Genomic DNA, 20765 nt, shown 5'->3' on the forward strand with positions numbered 1-20765 from the left:
AACTTCAAACAATTATTAGTAATAAATAAATGTTTATGGCCCTTTCCAGCATATTTGTGGAACCATCTAAGGCCTGCCCAAAAACCATGAAAGGTGGAAGTGGGGATGGGAGAAGATCTGGATTATTTCTCTGGCTTCAGAGGCACAGAATAGATTCATGCCAGTGTTTCTAGCCCGGTGCAGGCAGCCACAGTATAATGCACATTCCATTCCTGGGAGCTAAGAGGCAAGGAGTGGGCTGTTTCCACTGAATTTGGTGAGGAATAAGGATGGATGGGGCAGAGGGAGACAGTAATGGAACAAAAATAGAGGATAAAGAAATGGGAGGAAACCAGTAACATCTAAGGGTACAGAAAAATATGTACTGGTGCAGAGAGGGAAAGGGGATAAAATTGAATATTGATAGACTTATAGGGTGGTGAAAGAAGGGAGAAATAAGTGAGAGTTGGTAAATTCAGATAAATCTATGGAATGGGGAAATGGATACAGAGGGAAAAGGAGATATTAGCTTGAGAAGTGGGGATGCAGAGGCACCAGAAAAATGGGGGGTATGCAGAGATCTTTAAGTAAGCCCTGGACTTTGGTTTGTGATAGCTTGTGTTACTTTACAAACTGACACACACACACACACACATACCCGTTAGTGTGTCCTCCTTACATGCTGGTGTGTGGCGTGTAGTGGACCAAAACTATGCATAGATTAATTTTTAAATTTTGGTTCTTGGCAGGGCAGTTTTCTTCAGAAGCAGTTAAAAAGCCAGCCACTGACAAGAGCTTCTCCTCCTGAACTGCATTAATAATATTTATGATTAATAATAATCAATTATTAATAGCATTTTCTATTCAGGGATTGCCTCAGCCAAAATTCTGCACAAGGAGTACTGTTTTCAGTCATTTGAGGCCCTTGGCACGTGCTTGGTTTGTCCGTCAGCAAATGCAGTAGCCAGCAGAGGATGGGGACAACAGAAATGAGGGCGCACAGGTACCTGGGGTAATACAGGAAGATTGCTATGGTAAAAGAGTAGGTTGCTGAGAAATGGGGCTTTAGGGAACCCTCTAGGTCAGCCTTTCTCAACTGTGGGTCCCCAGATGTTGTTGAACTACAACTCCCATCATCGCTGACCATTGGCCCTTTTAGCTAAGAATGATGGAAGTTGTAGGCCCAAAACATCTGGGGACCCAAGGTTGAGAAAGGTTGCTCTAGGTAGACAGCAGTAAAAAAAAAAAAGGTTGCTGAGAGTGGGGACACAGAAATGGTGGTGAGTGAGAACATGGAAAGGAGGGTGAGTTCTTAGCTCTTCAGAGAGATGTGCAGCTGTGTAAAGAAACGAGAAAGCAGGCTGTGAGACACAGAGAAAATTAGGGTGTAAGGGAAAATATCATATTTTTCACTCTATAAGACACACCAGACCATAAGACGCACCTAGTTTTTGGAGGAGGAAAACAAGAAAAAGAATATTCTGAATCCCAGAAGCCAGAACAGCAAGAGGGATCACTGCGCAGCGAAAGCAGCGATCCCGCTTGCTGTTCTGGCTTCTGGGATAGCTGCGCAGCCTGCATTCACTCCATAGGACGCACACACATTTCCCCTTACTTTTTAGGAGGGAAAAAGTGAGTCTTATAGAGCCAAAAATACGGTAGCTTTAAGAAGCTATATGTGTGTTTGTGCATACACGTTGGAATAATAGCCTATGCTTTTCAGTGGTTAATGCAGTGATACAGTCCTCTTAGCAAGGGAAATATAACTTTGCCCTGAAGGTAATATGAATTGTGTACTTCTGTACCAGAGGGATGTTCTAAGGCAGCTATGTGGACCGTGTTAAATTCCTAATGTCTTTCAAAAATAATTACGTCTTTTGAGGACTGTATAACACATACATACCACTTCGTTACAATGGAAAGCTTCAACCACCTAACATAGGGTAAGGAACTTGTGGGGCCCCCATAAGTTACTGAACTTCAGCTCCCATCATCCCTGAACATTGGCCCTAACACCTGGTGATGACGGCAGCTGTACCCCCCAGATGGTTTAGCCTACTAGCTTGGGGAAGATTGGTCTAGATCCTGACCAAGAAACGGTCATTTGTTACTGTACCATTGTGGCATGGCAGTTCTAAGGGGAAAATAGGTCAAGAATATGTCTGTTATTCCAGATATTGGCTTGAACTAACCAGCCAATTACTTGGCCACGGGTTTCTAGTCTCTTTTGGATTGTTGCCAGCAAGGTGGAATACCAAAAAAGGTGGAATACCAGACAAATATGAGAATATACAGAAGGAACTGAGTAGTTCCTTCTGTATACAGCGGTATCTTGGTTGTCAAATTTAATCCATTCCAGAAGACCGTTTGACTTCCGAAACATTCGACAACCGAGGTACCACTGTATATACATAATGTCTGTAACTGAAAATGCAGTAATATTCCTACCTCCTTAATAAGTCCCATTGTGTTAAATGGGACTTACTCACAAATAAGAAGGTATCGGATAGTGGCATCTGACTTCTATTGTTGACAGTGTTTTAGCTGTTGAGTTGGAAAACCCTTAACAATAGAAACAGTTACCCTAGCCAGCAAATAACCGGCAGACATTTTGGCAATTTCGTAGTCCAAATTTTAACTTCTTCCTCTGCTTACACTTAAAGTTGGTTCTTATGCCATCCTGGGGGAGTGTTTGCCACTTTCATGTAGTGAATTTTCACACAGCTTCAATAATGCATGTAATAATAAGATCATTGGGAGGGGTGGAGGGGACGACTTCTCACCACAACAATGCCACTCCTCCCAAGGCTCTGTACAATTTCAGCATTACCTAAGTTATTGGTGCAGTATGGGAGCTATCTTGCAGGAACAAGCATATCACTAAAGTAATGTAAGAGCCATCCCTATGTCTGCTGTCCTGTGCAGAATGTTTACATTGCAAAGACTGAAGGATCATAAATTCTAGATCAGGTATATTACTCTGATTACATAGCAAAGCATTCATGACATTCATATATGCACTCATGTGGTTGCTGTACTATCTCAAATTTTCCTTTTTATTGGACAAATTGTGTGTATGCACTACTGAAATAAGATACCGAAGTTTAGAGTTTCATAGAAGGCTTTTTTATGTTTGACTAATAAGGGCAGATCCGATATAGTAACCCTTGTAAAATGTAGACTGAAATTGTGTTTACATATAGTTTCAATATGAGAAAGTTTGTTGGAAAACTTTTTTGGTAAATCTAACACACAAGCTTCATTGAAATAAGAGGGAAGTGGCTCAGAGTAAGTGTCAATGCCAAGTTCAGTACCCCCTTTTCAGCAACTGGTCCCATTGCCACTGAAATGCTCTTCCTTCCAGTCCCAGCTGAAAATTAGAATTTGCATTCTGCTGCTAGGAATGTTTTGTAGCCATCAGTAGAACTTCTTTTGTTCTCCTCTCCTCTGAATGCATAGGGGTTGTGTAGGGGTTAATCCAAAGCTTAAAGTAAATGTCTATGCGCACGCACGCGCACATATAGTAATGAAATAATACTTGTATGGATTAGCTGCATAGTAACTTCTAAAAATATCAAGTAACTTTCCCTCTAAAATTTAAGTGATTTCCTCAGAAAAGCTTTGACAACTTTGAATACTATATGTGGGCCAAACTACACAAGAACCAAGAGATCTAGATCACTGGACATTGTAATTTCCTTTTTTACAGCAGGCTGGGGTGCATGGATCTGATTTTGGTGATGAGAGCAATGGTACTGAGGGATGAGTATTTAACCTTGCTCTGTTTCCCACTGCACAGTGTTAGCAGTTTCAGGGTAGGAGATGGAAGGAAAAACCCTATGAGCAGAAGGGTTTAGAAACCTCCTTAGTGCTGCTGCTTTGATCAGAACCAGAAACTCCCACAGTTACAAAGTAAAATTGCCATGCAATCCCATCACTGATTTCCTGTATCTTACAAAATTTAGCCATAACAATCCAATTGATTATAATTAGGTTTCAAGTGAATAAGAGTGTGACTGCAGCCTTGCTTTCTTGGTACAGGTTATGAATGTGTTTTATGAGCAGCTCTGTGGGATGACTTTTCTGAAATTAAAGAAGAATGTACAGTGGTACCTCGGGTTACATATGCTTCAGGTTACACACTCCGCTAACCCAGAAATAGTACCTCGGGTTAAGAACTTTGCTTCAGGATGAGAACAGAAATCGTGCTCCGGTTTCACGGCAGCAGCAGGAGGCCCCATTAGCTAAAGTGGTGCTTCAGGTTAAGAACAGTTTCAGGTTAAGAACAGACCTCCGGAACTAATTAAGTACTTAACCTGAGGTACCACTGTATTTTGTCAATCCAGTTTTAGGAAAAGATTTGGGGTTTTTTCAGGTTAGAGTTCTGTTTGTTGTTCTTGGAGCAAATACATTTTCCTAGGTTCATTGATTTAGTAAGAAGTTGATTGCAGATCAAAATATAGAATTCTGCCTGTAGCCAAATTTGGTTAAGCTGACTACAAGTTGAAGAATCTATTTTTATCTAATTCAGCCTAATTCAGTGAAAAATGGTTCTGCATCAGTGGTAACATCCTAGGATCACACCGCCTTTGTTGGGCAGGACACTCTGGTCTGGTTGACAGAACAGTTCAATAGTAGAAGGGAAGGAGAAATAAAATTTGCCAGCCATTAAGTGTTGCCAATGGCATACTCTGGGTCAGTCAAGAAATTCACCATGGGGCTTTGCCAGACTAGCATCTCTAATATCTTAACCATAGTTAAATTACTGGGCATAGGGCACAAGACCATATACTTCCACAATTGCCAATCTCCTTTCTGATGTGAATTTCTTATGCCATTTTAACCATGGTTAAGCATGACACAAGTAGTTAACACTAACTTGGGTTCCCTCTTAACCCAACCCTGGTTTTTAGCCATGGTTAAGATAAAATCCAAAGTAGTGTTAACTACTGTTGCCATGCTTAGCTTTTGTTGACATTGGTGTTAATATCAACCTAGAAATTAGTTAGAAGCTGCAGAAGACTTGTGCTATGTAGGAGAGAAACTTGCTTACAATGTCTTAACTGTAGGTAAAACTCACGTGTTACATCTGCACAAGCTGTATTTCTCAAAAGACATCTGTTTGAGGTCACTGAGGATTTTCTTGTTTATTGAACTCTCCAAAAGAATGACAGTGCTACAGTACTTATTCCTAACAGTCTAGAACACTTTGCATTTTCATATATGTTCTCTGCAATGATTAATCAATTGCTGCTTTCTTTGTTCAAAAAAGGCAGCAGTTCTTTGAGAGGCTGGTAGTATTTGTCCAGATGTCAAGTGAAAAAAGCTGTGACTGAAGCAGTTGACCTTCTGCCTCCACCTCTATGCTCATGCATTAACTAACATTTAAACGTTGTGCTTGACATAAACACTGAATCTTTGCTGCCAATTCCTAGCTCAACTGCCTTCCCAAACTGAGCCTCACTTAAGAAAATGCTCTAAATGCTATAACCAAGAAGTGGCCTGATTGGCATTGGCTCCTAGCTTTTCCTCAGTTTTTAATATGCATATAACTTTGATGGCTGTGCAAGTTGACAACCTCAGGATAATACTGATAATATGAAAGACTTAAAGTGCTAGGAAACACCTTCTAGACTGCATGCATGCTTTGAGTCTTTTGCTGGCAGCATATTGCAGACTTTCTAAATATGACTTCAGAACGGTGTTAGAAAGTCAGATATATAAGCTAGGGGCCAAATGGCTCCTTAAACCAAGGTTGCAGTTGACAAAACGGAATACGTAATTGCCATTTTTGGGCAAGATGGGTCTAAAGTCTTATTTTTCGAATATTGGAATGACTGTGATTGATTATCAGTTAAACCTCTGGCTAGTTCAGATGACAACCTTGAGCTAGGTTAAGAATGTTGGGAACTTAAAGAAGAAAAGTCTCTTGATCCAGGAGTCCACAAATACAGTGGCCTATTCCTTCTTTTTCTTAATGGTGAACGGACCATTCATAACCTAAGAATATTCACAACTGTGAGCAGGGCAGTGCAGTAGGGTAAGTGAAGACAAGCTACAACAGTTGACTGTAATGTTGTTCACTGCCCCTGCTCAGGCTGCACCCCCCAAAAAGGGGGGGGTTCCTGAAATTCATTCTGATTGTGCAGATAAAATATAACTGATATAATTCTACAGGATGTGGTATCAGTGTGTGAAAACAGTCCAGATCCAATGATCCTCAGGCATGTACCTCCAGTTGGTGAAGATATCAGACGCCATCCTGGCACCCTGGCATCTTTACATGGTCGCAAGTGGCCAATAGCCAGGTGCAAAATGTGCCCAGTACCTGGCTAATTTTGAACACTTCTTCAGAATCAACAAGGCCTAGAAGAGCACTCGGAACAGGTTTGATGAAAGCTGAGATTCCTAGGAATGAGAGAGAGTAACCGTGCACCACACTTGCGCTAGTATAGTCCTGGCTCTTAAACTTTGAGTGCTCTATGTTAGAAGACTCACTTTGACTTAAAGTTTAAGTCTCTCATTCTAAGCCTAGTGGCTTGTAAATCCCGTTACATTTCTAGGTAAATATATCAAAGTTGTATTACAATTCTCAGTGCAAGTAAGAAAACCCATTAAGAGAGCATTGGAGGTAGGTGCTTATGTTGGAAAGGACACACTTCTGTGGTTGATTGGTATGAGTCCTCTTACACGTTTTCAGAAAAAGACAGAGCGTTTTAAGTTCCATTGAATCTAATAGTGCAATCTTGTGTGTGCTTGCTCAGCAGTCAGTCTCACCAAGTTGAATGGGACTTGCTATGTAGTGTTCATGGAATTGCAGCCCAAGTAGGTTCTGTCTGTAAATGTATCTTATAAAACTAATAATGCCACTTCAGAGCATTATTGAAGATAGGAACTAAGTATAAGCTCTCTACAATAAGTCTTCCTAGCAGTCATGTTCCCTATAACTGCTTTCGTTAGACTTTTTGTTTTCTTTATTACATATGTTCATCTTTTTAGATAATTAAGATTCTTTGGATTAGAATTCTTATGTGGGCTCTGTTTCATACTGAGATTTTGTTTGTACTTAACCTGTATAGATGTGATGCTTAGTAACGGATTTTGCAGTTCTGCTGCTGTATTTAGAGAGAGAGTGGTTGCTTAGTTACCTTTTTTCTTATGTGGAAAGCCGCCCAACAACAAAAATATAGATTCGGTTAAAACTGTAAGTACTCAGTATTTATCTGTATCACAAAAGTACCCTGAGATATCACATGTATTTTTCTAGCACCAGGTATTAGCTAGACTTGTACTAAATGGCAGTCTTGTATTGCAATTAAAAAGGCAAGTTTTAGCTGATTGTGGAGAGAGGATACCAATATCTGTGAGGGTAAGAGTGCCACAGATAGAATGAAACATTTCAAAGGTGATTAAAAAAAACTTGTGAAATGCTTCATTTTGGCTACCTAGTTGCCAGCAATATAGATGTTACAGATCCAATAGAGCCCATCTATTTGCCAGTTCAGGGAGTATGAGTTGCCAATATAAGCCAATAGTCATTTATCAGTCTAGATTATGTCCTGTATTTGAGCCTTTAATTTTATTGTGTTAAGAGTTTGAATAGCTGTTTCAAATCAGAGCATTCCACGCCTGTGATTTAGTGTGTTGTGTAAATTATATTTTGCATTGTTACCATGATATGAAACGTGCCAGACTGGATGACTGGATTTTATTAGCAGAATTTCCACTCTGAGCTGTAACAAAACTATACTACCATTGAAGGTTTGGCTAAAAGAGCGTATTAAAATGGATTGCCTTTTCAGTATTTTTACATGATAGCTTCTAAAATGTACTTTTCCATATTATTTACCAACATTGATTAACTTCAATAAATAAATTGCAAATCTTGAATAATGTGTGCTTCAGTTCCATAAATCAGGAGCTGCCAACCTGTGGCCCACAAAGGCCTTCACTGGTACCTTATTTTAAGCCTCTCACCCTCCTAGAAGGAAGGATACATAACAAAATGTTCAGGTACCCTTCTAAGCAATTTCTTTTGGAGCCTTCTACCAGTGTTTTTAGTCAATCAATGAAGCCAGAGCTGTGATTGATGAGTGGAGGGAGTTTTTTGGACACCAGGCGAGAGGAATCCTCAGGGTTCTGATATCTGCTATTTTGTCCTCCTTTTCCTACCTGAATCTTATTTGCTAATCCTTGGAATCTCTGTAGTTTGTCCTTCCTTTTTCTTAGCCCTTTTCTTCTGTGGTAGGCTCGTCTGAGAACAGGCAGTTACTAGAATTCACAGAAAATAATTGTGGGCAGATGTTAAATAATTCCCCACAAAGGGCAAATATCAAAACTTTGCAAAGAGGCATCTCTCCTGATGTTCAGGAGCTAAAGACCAGGCAGTCATTAAGAATTCACTGTCTAGTTAACTTGCAGTACAATAGTATATTTGTCTACTCAGAAGTAAGTCCCTGTGTTTAATGGGGCTTACTCCCAAGTGGCTGGGAAAACCCAGCCAGATGGGCGGGGTATAAATAATAAAATTATTATTATTACTATTGTTGTTGTTGTTAGTGGGTACAAGATGTCAGCATAGAGTTGTATTGGGAATAAAAGGGTTGCTGGCTTTATGGCAGGCAGAAATTAAACAGAATTGCAGAAGCTTTTTCTGTTATGGAAATGCAATTATGGGGAAAGCTTCACCATGACAGAACCATTCTCTAATTTTGTGTTATGTCATGCCTCTTATGACAGCAATGTTGTGACTGGTGCACACAACACTCTCAAAATTAAAAATGTGCCTACTGGTCCAAAGTGGTTGATGACCCTTGCCATACGTGGAGACCACTTTTTAAAACAAGTTTTGTTCTCTTCTTTTGTAGAAAGCTAGTCTATATAGGTGGGACACGGGTGGCGCTGTGGGTTAAACCACAGAGCCTAGGACTTGCCGATCAGAAGGTCGGTGGTTCGAATCCCCGCTACGGGGTGAGCTCCCATTGCTCGGTCCCAGCTCCTGCTAACCTAGCAGTTCAAAAGCACGTCAAAGTGCAAGTAGATAAATAGGTACCGCTCTGGCGGAAAGGTAAACGGCGTTTCCGTGCGCTGCTCTGGTTCGCCAGAAGCGGCTTAGTCATGCTGGCCACATGACCCGAAAGCTGTATGCCGGCTCCCTCGGCCAATAAAGCGAGATGAGTGGCGCAACCCCAGAGTCGGTCACGACTGGACCTAATGGTCAGGGGTCCCTTTACCTTTACCTTTAGTCTATATAGGTAGTCATTTTTAACCACAACAAGTGTGTCCTTGGTTTCTGCAAATCAGTGCTAGTTCTGTGAGCATAGACAAGCTCACCCAAGAATAATGGGAGACTAATTAACAACTTCTCTATAGGTTGAAGTTCTAGTGTTTCCCAAACTCAGTAGACCAGGCATGGCCAAACTTGGCCGCACAGCTGTTTTGGAACTACAATTCCCATCAACCCTGACCACTGGTCCTGTTAGCTAGAGATTATGGGAGTTGTAGTCCCAAAACAGCTGAAGGGGCCAAGTTTGGCCATGCCTGCAGTAGACAGAACTGACTCCTGCCAATCGCTATTAAACAAAAATCTGGTTGTGTCCCCCATTCTTATGAGGGTTCACTGAGTAAAAAAATTTAAAGCATCTTTATACTATGCATAGTAAGTGTATTAATCGGAAAAAATAAGATTAAAAAGGACTATTTATTATTTAGTTCTGTGCCAAACTATGATTGCATTGTTAAACCATATTTATTCCTAAATCTTGTGTGGTGGGAATGAACCTGTTGAATTGGGCTGCAGCCCCCACTTCATCAGAGTGAATTCAGGAAGAAAGGAAAGGACGGTATTTAAGGACACATATTCTTTCCCTCTTAGATTTGATGCTAATGTTTCTTAACTTACACAGCAAGTGAGCTATAAGGGCCTAAATCTTCAGAGGAACAAGGATGTCCTATTTCTAAAACAAATCATAATCAATGTGCAATGAAGCACAATATATCCTTGCTACCCCCCTCCCCTGCCCAAAAGCAAACATTAGGTTGTGAATATCTCGTGTTGTACAAAAGAATTCTAATGGACAACTTAATTTTCCTTGGCTGTAAAAATGAATCTGATACTAAATTAAATCCAAACATCTTGCATGTTTTGCTTCAGTAGTTTAAGATAGAAGTTATTTTGAGTTATTCTTGAGTACCTACTAACACTTGGAAAGTATGATAAATAACACCACTCGGGTATTATAATAAATAACAGTATTAGATTTCAACTCTAGTCTGCAGTTTTAAGATCTCATGCAAGGTTTTGTGTTTTTCCCATTAATATAAAAGTGCAGACTCCTTACTTGTCTGATTGTTCTTATTGTAATAATTCTAATCATAACAGTAAAGAGAGAAAAACAAATCTTTATGCAATTATCACCAGAATTTGTTTCATATATTGCATATTATTTTGCTCAGGCAGGTAGTAGTGATAAGAGTACAACAGATCACGACAAAAATGATAAATATTTTCTCCTTATTACTCCCAACAATAAGGTAGTGTGTCATGTACATTATTTCAGTATGTGTTTTTTTTAAGTGCTCCATTTTTCACAATTGTCTACCTGTCTTCCTACTCTGACTCTTTATTATGTTTGTGAGTCTGGTCACATGCCCCAAGTTCTCATAAGCCATTCACTCAATGGAGAAAGTATTATTATTAATTCAATTCATTACCTGCTAGTTTACATTCGCTGAAAACTGCATAGTGAAGCGGCCAGATACATCTCTGTGGGGAGGGTGTCCCCACTGAAAACTCTGAATGGAGTGGAACACCCAAGAGGTCTCCCTCTGCTGATCTTGGTACCCACATTGAAGATCTGTAGGGAAGGAGGCAATCTTTCGGGTATTTGGGGCTTAAGTTGTTTAGGGTGTTGAACACTAACACAAGCACCTTGAATTGGGCCCAGAAACAAACCAGCAAGCACTGCAGCTGTTCTAACACAAGGGTTATATAAGATCTAAATGGATCTCCAGCCAGTAATCTGGTCACTGCATTTTAGACCAGTTGAAGTTTCAGAGTCCTCTTCAAGGGCAGCCCACATAAAGCACATACAATAATACAATCTGGATCAGCATGGAGTGCATTGGTTCTGTCCAAAGGGGGCTTTCAATGACGAACCAGCCAGAACTGCGAAAAGGTACTTGGAGCCACCTGAGCCTCTATTGACAGTATTGAATCCAGGGCTGATGACCTGCTGTTTCCAGGGGAGTACGGCCTCAACCAGAACAGGCTTTCTTCCCACCTCCTCAACATGGGAACTCAGGACACAGAACATAATTAATAGCTTTCCCATCAGAAGCTTATAACCATATACACTGCAGTCAGTAAATGAATAATAATTTCAGATTCTCAAACAAAACTGTGTTTGACATAACGTAATTAAAAACTGGGTCATGGTGGTATCATATAATCCTATTGAGGCCAGCTAGAGTCATAGGCTATAGATCAATTGAAAAATGCATGTGTATAAAGTCCGCAGATTTTAAATTGGTTTGCTAGCCAGCTTTTGTTTGTGGCTGACCCTTCTACCAAGTCCTTTAGCATGTGCAGAGAACTTTGGGGAAGGGGGTGATTTGTGCTACCACTGTGCAGGCCTTACACCTAGAAAAGGGTGGTGGGGCGACCACTCTCTTTTGCCTTTGCGCTAGACTTTTCGAAGAGGGTGCTAGTAGTGCCTGCCAGTGCCTAGCTACAAAGCTAAGTGGAAAAGGATAGTTTTTACACACAAAAACACACACTCACTGTGTTCTGTACATTTCCTGGAGGAAGTACATTTTCCTCTCCCTGAGCATGCCATTCCTAAACTTATTTGCAATTCACATAAAGCAAGTGGAACATATGTTCCAGGAAATACAATTCTTCTTATGAGAACAAGAGATCTAATATTTTAAACAATACTTTAATATTATAAAGGGGTGGGGAAAGCTGTAGCTTTTAAAAAAGTACATTACAGCTCAGCGGGAAAGACGTGAAAGGAAGGGAGATAGTAACTTCTATAATTTATGAACAGTCTTTTGTGCCTACACTGATAAAATTGCTACCACCTACTCAAGAAGACAGGAAATCGCTGATCATATGAAAGCAGCTGTATAGTCTAGTCTTATTGTGACTAAGGCAGTAGAAATGCCCAACCTACATTCTCTTATTACATGAAAGTACAGAAATAGTTTCATCATACTATCTTCAAGACTCTCTCCTCTTTCTGATTTCTAATGGGAATATTACCATAGAACTTGCTGTCCAGCTTTCTTTCCTTTTTCTCTTCCCTCCCTTCCTTTCTCAAACCTTAAGTGCCCATTGCTGGAAGCTTGGGGGCATAGGAAGGCAGGAATAAATTTTCATGTTATTTCCTGAAGTTTCTCAGAGTGTAAACCAAGTTGGCCTAATTTCAAGATGGAGATGGTGGCATAGGAAGAGGCAGCATTGGACAGAAGTGACAGGGTTTGAAAGGGAAGCTGAAGAGTTCGGTAATCAATTGAAGCTGTATATATGTGATGAGAAATCATGTGGATTTTGGATTATCAGGACAGGGATGCTCAGTTAGGCTTCTATATGAGATAAAGCAATTCAAGAAAGACAGAGGGCCTTCTCGGTAGTGGCACCCAGCCTGTGGAGTGCCTTCCCATCACATGTCAAGAAGATAAATAGCTATACAACTTTTAGAAGACATCTGAAGGCAGCCCTGTATAGGGATGTTTTAGATGTTTGATGTTTTATTATGCTTTTATATTTGTTGGAAGCCACCCAGAGTGGGGAGGGTATTATTATTATTATTATTATTGGAAATATGACTTCATAAAAAGAAATATTGTACCTTATAGCACAGTATTTGATCCTACAAAGCACAATCCTGATATTCTTCATTGTAACATCATTACTTTCACCGCTCATGTAAAATGGGTCATCAGCACCTATTCTTTTTTTCAGTCGTTCATCTAGGAGAGGGGTCAGCGGACTTTTTCAGCAGGGGTCCGGTCCACTGTACCTCAGACCTTGTGGGGGGGCAGACTATATTTTTTGGGGGGGAATGAACGAATTCCTATGCCCCACAAATAACCAGAGATGCGTTTTAAATAAAAGGACACATTCTACTCATGTAAAAACATGCTGACTCCCAGACCGCCTGCGGGCTGAATTTAGAAGGCCTTTGGGCCGGATCCAGCCCCCGGGCCTTAGTTTGCCTACCCATGATCTAGGACAGTGGTGTCCAAACGTTTTTCAAAGAGGGTCAGATTTGATGAAGTGAAGGGCCGTGAGGGCTGACCAAAGTTTTTAACCTTTTTTTAGGATTGAGCTTTTTTTAGGATTTTATCCCAGGAAACTGCCACAGGAGCCAGATTTAAGTTGCTATGTGTCTTTTTTCCTAGCATGTTCATGTGGTTCCTGCTACAGATGTGTGTGCCTTAGGAGGAGTAGAGATGTTCTTTCTCAGCTTTAGTTAATGTAGTTACTCAGTATGCTAATAATTGCTTAAGGTATGCTCTTTTAAAAGTGTGTTTTAATCCCTTCTTGCGTACTTGTTCTCCTACCCTGTCATGTGCTTTCTTGCCACTCGTTTACTCTTCAGACCAAAATCCATAAGCCATCAGGCTGTATTATACAGTGGAACAGCGACATTTACTTAGAGCCACAGATGAATGGATGTTTGTCACTGCATAATTTTATCTGTTACTTAGCTTCTATTTAGAGCATGCAGTAGTAAGCGGTAAATCGCATCCACCTGAGCATGAGTCAAAAATATTCTATGTGCTTTCCAGCTGCAAAAGGCTGTTCCTTCAGTTTAGTATTTGGGCAGAGCTTGTTATCTAAAATCACTTCCTTTAAAAAAAATATTTTTTGTCATTTTTAATATGAATCACGAACATCCTGATCCAGAGCTTTTGCACTTGTGTACGGTAATTTATGGTTTGTAGCGATGCACTATTTTTGTTTTTTAAAACAACATTGCAATAGATACATTTATTTTTTTCATAATTTACTGGCACTATAAATCACTTCAGCAATGAATTAGAGAAAGTACAATAATCAGAACAAGCAGGCTATAATTATCACATGTCAACTCAACTACCAATGTTGTATGGAACAAATGAAGGTGAAATTTTCTTACTAAAACAAGCCTCAGTAAGCCTTAGGGCATCAGGGCCTTACATCACCCCTTGCCAGAAAGTGCTCTTTTTCTTCTTCTCTAACTATTCATGCATTGCAGAATGTGAATGTGATAAGCTGAAAGTCACCTTTTCGATTAGTCCATTGGGGCACTTGTAAAAAATTAGTAATGCTACAGGGACTGAAAGACATTTCATGTAGGCTGTACATTTTGGCCTACATCTTAACTAGAAGACATGCTCTCGAGAGCTTGCCAATAGAGAGAAACTTACTTAATAGTAATAGTAATTCAGCCACTTTGTTATATTTTGTACAAGGGAGCATAATTACCCTAATGCACTTCATGTATGTTGCTATTTAAAATAAAAATGGTTCTGTTTAAAACAGTGATCTTCTGTGAACAGTTTTAAGCTCTGATAGAATATTATTACTATTTATTGAATTTATAACAGAATGACAGAAATGTAGAGTTGGAAGGGACCACAGGGGTCATTTAGTCCAACCCCCAGTGACGCAGGAGCCTTTTGCCCAGGGGTCAGCAAACTTTTTCAACGGGGGGCCGGTCCACTGTCCGTCAGACCTTGTGAGCGGCCGGACTATTTTTTGAAGAGAAAAACAATGAACAAATTTCTATGCCCCACAAATAACCCAGAGATGCGTTTTAAATAAAAGGAGGTGCGTTTTAAATAAAAGGACACATTCTACTCATGTAAAAACACGCTGATTCCCGGACCGTCTGTGGGCCGGATTTAGAAGGCGATTGGGCTGGATCCAGCCCCCAGGCCTTAGTTTGCCTACCCATGCTTTTGCCCTTCATGGGACTTGAACCCACAACCCTGAGGTTAACAGTCTCATGCTTTGCTGACTGATGCTTTAAACAAAACACAGCTCTCACAACATCGAGCACATTTTCCAGCTGCTAGCTTTATGCTGCAGTCTTATGCACACTTATTAGGGAGTAAGCCTCATTGAACTGCTTCCCAGAACGCCTCCACGCAACCACTTGGCTCACTGGCCATGCTTAAAGTGCAAGTGAGAACACTTTAAAATCGCAGAAGCCGTAAGACAAATTAAGATTTTGAGATAAATATCTTGGGGGGGGGGAATTCGAAAAAGCAATCACATTTATGATGTCACTGAAAGCTCTTTTAACGTCTGCCATCTGATCTGCATGGCAGAAGTAGATCCCTTCCAAATTCAGAGGAAGGTTTGCATGGGGAGTACAGTGGTACCTCAGGTTACATATGCTTCAGGTTACAGACTCCGCTAACCCAGAAATAGTGCTTCAGGTTAAGAACTTTGCTTCAGGATGAGAACAGAAATCGTGCTCTGGCAGCGCGGCAGTAGCAGGAGGCCCCATTAGCTAAAGTGGAGCTTCAGGTTAAGAACAGTTTCAGGTTAAGTACGGACCTCCAGAACGAATTAAGTACTTAACCCGAGTGTAATGGTTCTAGGGGTTGCTCGCGCGTAAGCCGGTGCAAACACCTGGCTGGGTTGCCTGAGTGAACCTTTTCTGTCCGGACAGCCACTCTCTCGTGGCTGTCTCAATCGCTGGCAGAATCTGTCAGTGGGAGTTTCTTAAACTTCTTCCAGCAAAGAAGCTCTTTGACGCCTAGTCTCCTCCTACTCTCTCTGCGTGAAAGCCTTCTGCACAAGGAGGGCGTAGGCAGCGGAGGACCTCTACTCTCCCCGCTGGTCCCCGGCGTCATGGGACCGCCTCGCCGCTTCCCCCATCTGCCCCCCTTCTCCACTGGTGCTACGCTGATTCTCTTCCCCAGAAGATGGGCTGCCTCTCCCACTCCCGGGACGCTCTCTGGGATCCCTCTGGATTTTGCTCTCTCCCTCCGGCACTGATGGCAGTTCCCTGACACCGAGGTACCACTGTAGGTTCTCCAACCGCAGGAGACAGGACTGAAATGCAGTCCAGATAAATTATTTGCATTTCCTCATTGAGGATATGAATGGATGAAACACAAAAATTAAAAACTGAAAAGTAAAGCACATGCTTCCCTTAGTCCAGCCTATTGAGGCACAGATTTGTATTCTGCTGCAACATTTAGCGCTCATGTGGCCTATGAAAGTAGAAATCAATTGCAGTTATTCTGCGTAGGGGGATTAGTCTCCCGTACCCTACTTCTGTATAAAGCATTATGAGGCCCTTTCCTTTCTGAATATCCATTTTTTAATGACTTAAAGTGCATAGACAAAGGATAGAATTTCAAATTAAGCAGTAAGCCGAATTAAGAGTTTTCAAATGGGAATCTGAAAATGTGAGTCCAAAGCAATGCTTTCTAAAGAATCTATAACGACTGGGATGATATCATGGTCATCTTCTTGTGTCTCAGCTTGTTGTAGCTGTCTGGTGAAAGATTGTTACCAAGATGCTTGTGACGAAGAAGAAGGTTGTTCATGTCTTGCTTGAAAGTCTTGATCGACATCAAATCAAGTTAGTACTTGCTGTGGTTGGGACAACAATAACACCACCACCTTGTTTGGAAAGAAGGACTCCGCAAAGGTTCTCCTTTCCAGGTTTATTTTTTCAGGGACATAGCTAGCTTCCTCTCATTAGTACTGTGCCTGTGGAAGTACTAGACTAGAGGAGACTACTAGAAGCAGTAGCTTTCCCAGATACTGCTGTGCAGCCCAAAGAGCTGTTGAGATGCTGCTCCTTATTGTTAAATCTAGTTAGTGCTCTCAAATAATTAATCCATAGACAAAGGAAGTGGTCTTCTGACTTGGGTTTGGGAGCTTCGCACCACCAGGTGGGTATTGTATAGGTCCACCCGCTTGAAGAGGCAGAAAATGGCATCCTTTCCCCAGATTTGGGCTTCTAGAGGGCAGTCCCATTTTCTGCCTTGCTTGAACATAATTTTCGACGGCTCCTCTGGCTCAGCAAAATTAAAGTAGGGAAAAAACAGCACACTGCATTCAAAGTAGTAGAGTAGAGGGCACTTAGCTTTTTTTGTGGCTAACCACTTAAATAAAATACAGCACTCTCTTCTCTCACTGGTTACATTTAGACATAAAAATAATGCATTAAAACCACTCTGGGATTAGCACATCTGTTGGATCTCCGGATTTTCAGAATGGCTGGGAGGTGTCAGCTCAAGGATGCATAAAGTTATTCTGGTTATGGAAGGGAACACTTTTTCATGGCTATGCATGTTTTTGGCTAGTCCTGTGGTTTTAATTTTGGTATTCCAAGTGTGGAAAATCTTTGTTGTGTCCCAAACAGGGAAAGATGATTTCAAAAGTACTGAATCAGTTTTCTGCAAAGGGTCTGAACGGCAAAGCGCCAAAGCTTCTGACAGCCTTAGCATCAAAAGATTCACACACGTAGTCCTTAAAATGGCAAGTAAAATTTGTTGTTGAGAAGTTCAGAATTACCATATTTTTCGCTCTATAGGATGCACTTTCCCCCCTCCAAAAATGAAGGGGGAAAAGTGTGTGCGTCCTATGGGGCGAATGCAGGCTTTCGCTGAAGCCTGGAGAGCGAGAGGGGTTGGTGCGCACCAACCCCTCTCACTTTCCAGGCTTCAGGAAGCTATCCGCAAGCCCGCGGAGCCCGCGGGAACTCCCGCTTGGCTCTGCAGGCTTGCGGATAGCTGCCTGCAGCCTGAAGCCCAGGGAGTGCAGCGCTGTGCACCCCGGGTTTCGGGCAGCTCTCCGCAAGCCCCTACTGCATTTGGTTCTTAAAGTTAGCTGCTGCTTTTCAAGGCATTCTTAGAATACTTTGGTTCCTGAAAATATTCGTTCAGTGCTTTATACTCGTCAAAAGGCAAACAAAATTTACGGATCATTAAGAACTGCATTTAAACTAATAGGTTTATATAGCAGAAATGATTCAAACATACATTGTGTGCCTTATGCTGGTCGTGTCACTACTTTGCGCAAGCTGCGTGACCTTACTGGGGAAAGTATGAAGAAAGGTAGCAAAGGTTAATTGACTTGTTGAATGCCTTCCATAAAAAGGTATACTAAACAGATGAAGATTGGGAGCTTGGAAAATACATAGCTTGGGGCATATGATAAAAGATGGTATTTAGAAGTAATCCAGGTGTTCTTACAGGTTTACAAGTCACCACTCGCCTGGTAGTCTGTGGAAATAAACTCTTATGGGCACTGAAGGGGTTTTTGGGGTGTTTTATTTTTTGTAAATAGTGTGTAGTGTGAGAGCCAGTGTGGTGTAGTGGTTAAGAGTGATAGACTCATAATCTGGGGAACCGGGTTCGCGTCTCCGCTCCTCCACATGCAGCTGCTGGGTGACCTTGGGCTAGTCACACTTCTCTGAAGTCTCTCAGCCTCACCTCACAGAGTGTTTGTTGTGGGGGAAGAAGGGAAAGGAGAATGTTAGCCGCTTTGAGACTCCTTCGGGTAGTGATAAAGCGGGATATCAAATCCAAACTACTACTACTACTACTACTACTACTACTACTACTCTTCTTCTTCTTCTTCTTCTTCTTCTTCTTCTTCTTCTTCTTCTTCTTCTTCTTCTTCTTCTTGGACTATAGACATGTAAAAGAGGTGCATATGGTTTAGATGTATGGATTAGTTGCCTTTGTGAACAGTGTTTGAAATTCGCCGGTCATCAGTCACATTTTGTGACTTGGCAACCGGGCATTTGCAACTGGATGGCTGTGTCCAGGTGCTACCCTTGGCACCCAGTGTCTCCACCTGCCTTGCTGCAGTCGTGCTACCCTGCAGACTGCTTGATTATTCACCCAGTAGCAAAAAGAATGTGTGTGTGTATTGCTGCTGGTCTGGTAGCAGGGCAGCAGCAAAAAAACTAAAAAGTGCCTTGACATTTTGTTTTGGCGCCCACAACCTAGGTCCCAGGAGCCACATGGCTCCAAGCATTCCTATTGCAGTTTCTAACACTATCTTTACAAGACTAATGTGTTGCAAAACATATCTGCTAGTAATCACATGGTGATCAAATGTGCAAAATGTGAAAAGTGGTTCTTATTTGGAAGGAAGGCATATGTTCCCCCTTTCTGCTTCCTTTCTTTGCCAAACCTTTATCAGGCATTACAAATATAGACCATCATAAAACATCCATATATAAAAATTTTAAATATATACAAATAAACAACCTTTTAAGAATATGTAATAACGAGGATTTTCATTGGAATTTCTTCCCGCGAAATAGTGCCATTCACCACTCTTAAGAGATACTATTGATAACAGCTCAGCCCCCCTTGCAGATACTTCCGGGTTAATGTCAGACAGGTAGAATGGCACAATGAAAATATCAGATTCTATTTCTATCTGAGTTTTGTTTTATATATAAAAAAAAAAACTTTGAAAAAATTGTTTGAAAAGTAAAGCAAGAAGGAATCTTCTTACAGCGATCCCTCATCTCCTATCTACTTTCCTTTTTTGTGTGGTTCCCCCTGCTCTATGATTTCTACACATGATAATCCCAAAACACATTACCAGCTGGCAGTCAACATGTACAAAGACTGCCTGGATATGTCCATACATAACAGATACTTCTGGTGTAATTTAAAAATGTCACAAGTAGATGATATAGATGCAGCGGGTTAGCAGAACGGATTCCTAGTCTCAGGTAAGTACTATCAGCCACTCTAAAAGTAGAGGGCAGAGAAAGATCTGACATGGCCGAGATACAGATTTTAATGGGGAAATCATTTTAACGATTATCACCATGTTATTGGTTATTTGGCCAATTGAGTTACAGCCAAATACAGCTGTACAGTTACAGTTTTATAGTTTTCTAAAATGTTTTGTTATGTACGTAACTTACCTGTTTGTCTTTAAAGAAGAGGCATGCTTAAGGGTAGAACATTATTTTCAAGACCACATCTTCCCTGTAAGCCGCTCTCCCTAGTTCTTTGATACTACTTTAGGGGAGACGTATCTCCCAGAAATTTAAGGTATATGTCATGTTTTAGTGTAGAAGCGGCAATGAGTGAATTGAACAGATAACCATCAAATGTCAAACTGTTTTTCCCCCCCAGACAATATGCCAGCTCCTGAGCAGACTTCTTTGGAAGAAGGACTGCAACAGACCACCCAGGAACCTTCTACAAGTCCGGGCATGGAGACAGAGGCTACTGCCACCACTATTCTAGCTTCTGTAAAAGAACAGGTATTGGTTGTTGTTGTTTTAAAGAAATCTGTATATATATCTGAGGCTTCGTATATGGATGGGTTTGAGTTTCCCAAGCCCAGATATTAAATATTAAGCACAATGGGCTGTCTTGCTGCCACTTCGAGATATAATGATTGCTTTTTTTCCTCAGGCTGAGCAAGATTTCGCTTTGTCCCATTGCAGGGTGGATTTCATTTAAATCAAATCGATTTAAATCTTGATTTAAATCAGTAGTCAGTAAGACTTGATTTAAATCATATTTTTTTACATAAAGACTAATTCTTGCTGGTATAATCTTAATATTTACAACCAGAGGAAGGTTTCGTTTTTGGAGTAGTAAATTTTCAGAATAGTTTTTACAGTTATATCAAAAATTACTAATTTGGTTATACTATCAGAAATACATAGACAGATAATTATGAAATTATGGTGAGGTTTAATAAGTTAACTGTTTATATTTGGACAACTTTTCTGCTGTACTTTATTGGAAGGAGGAAAATAATCATTTCTCTAATAATAATTTTA

At 40.8% G+C, this 20765-nt stretch overlaps 1 protein-coding gene across 21 annotated transcripts in view; it reads left to right on the top strand.

Annotated features, from left to right (window-relative positions):
* The window catches only part of PKP4 (plakophilin 4), a 94514-nt gene that overhangs the window by 5516 nt on the left and 68233 nt on the right, over positions 1–20765 (top strand). For all 21 annotated transcript variants that reach the window (XM_083493641.1, XM_083493657.1, XM_083493660.1 and 18 more), the window contains exon 2: positions 20107–20237. In XM_083493641.1, the coding sequence (XP_083349767.1) occupies positions 20112–20237 (126 nt within the window). In that variant the 5' untranslated portion in view covers positions 20107–20111. The remainder of the gene's footprint in view (positions 1–20106; positions 20238–20765) is intronic.

This window comes from Podarcis liolepis (genome assembly GCF_965112155.1).
Source record: "Podarcis liolepis genome assembly, chromosome: 1".
NCBI classification, from domain to species: domain Eukaryota; kingdom Metazoa; phylum Chordata; class Lepidosauria; order Squamata; family Lacertidae; genus Podarcis; species Podarcis liolepis.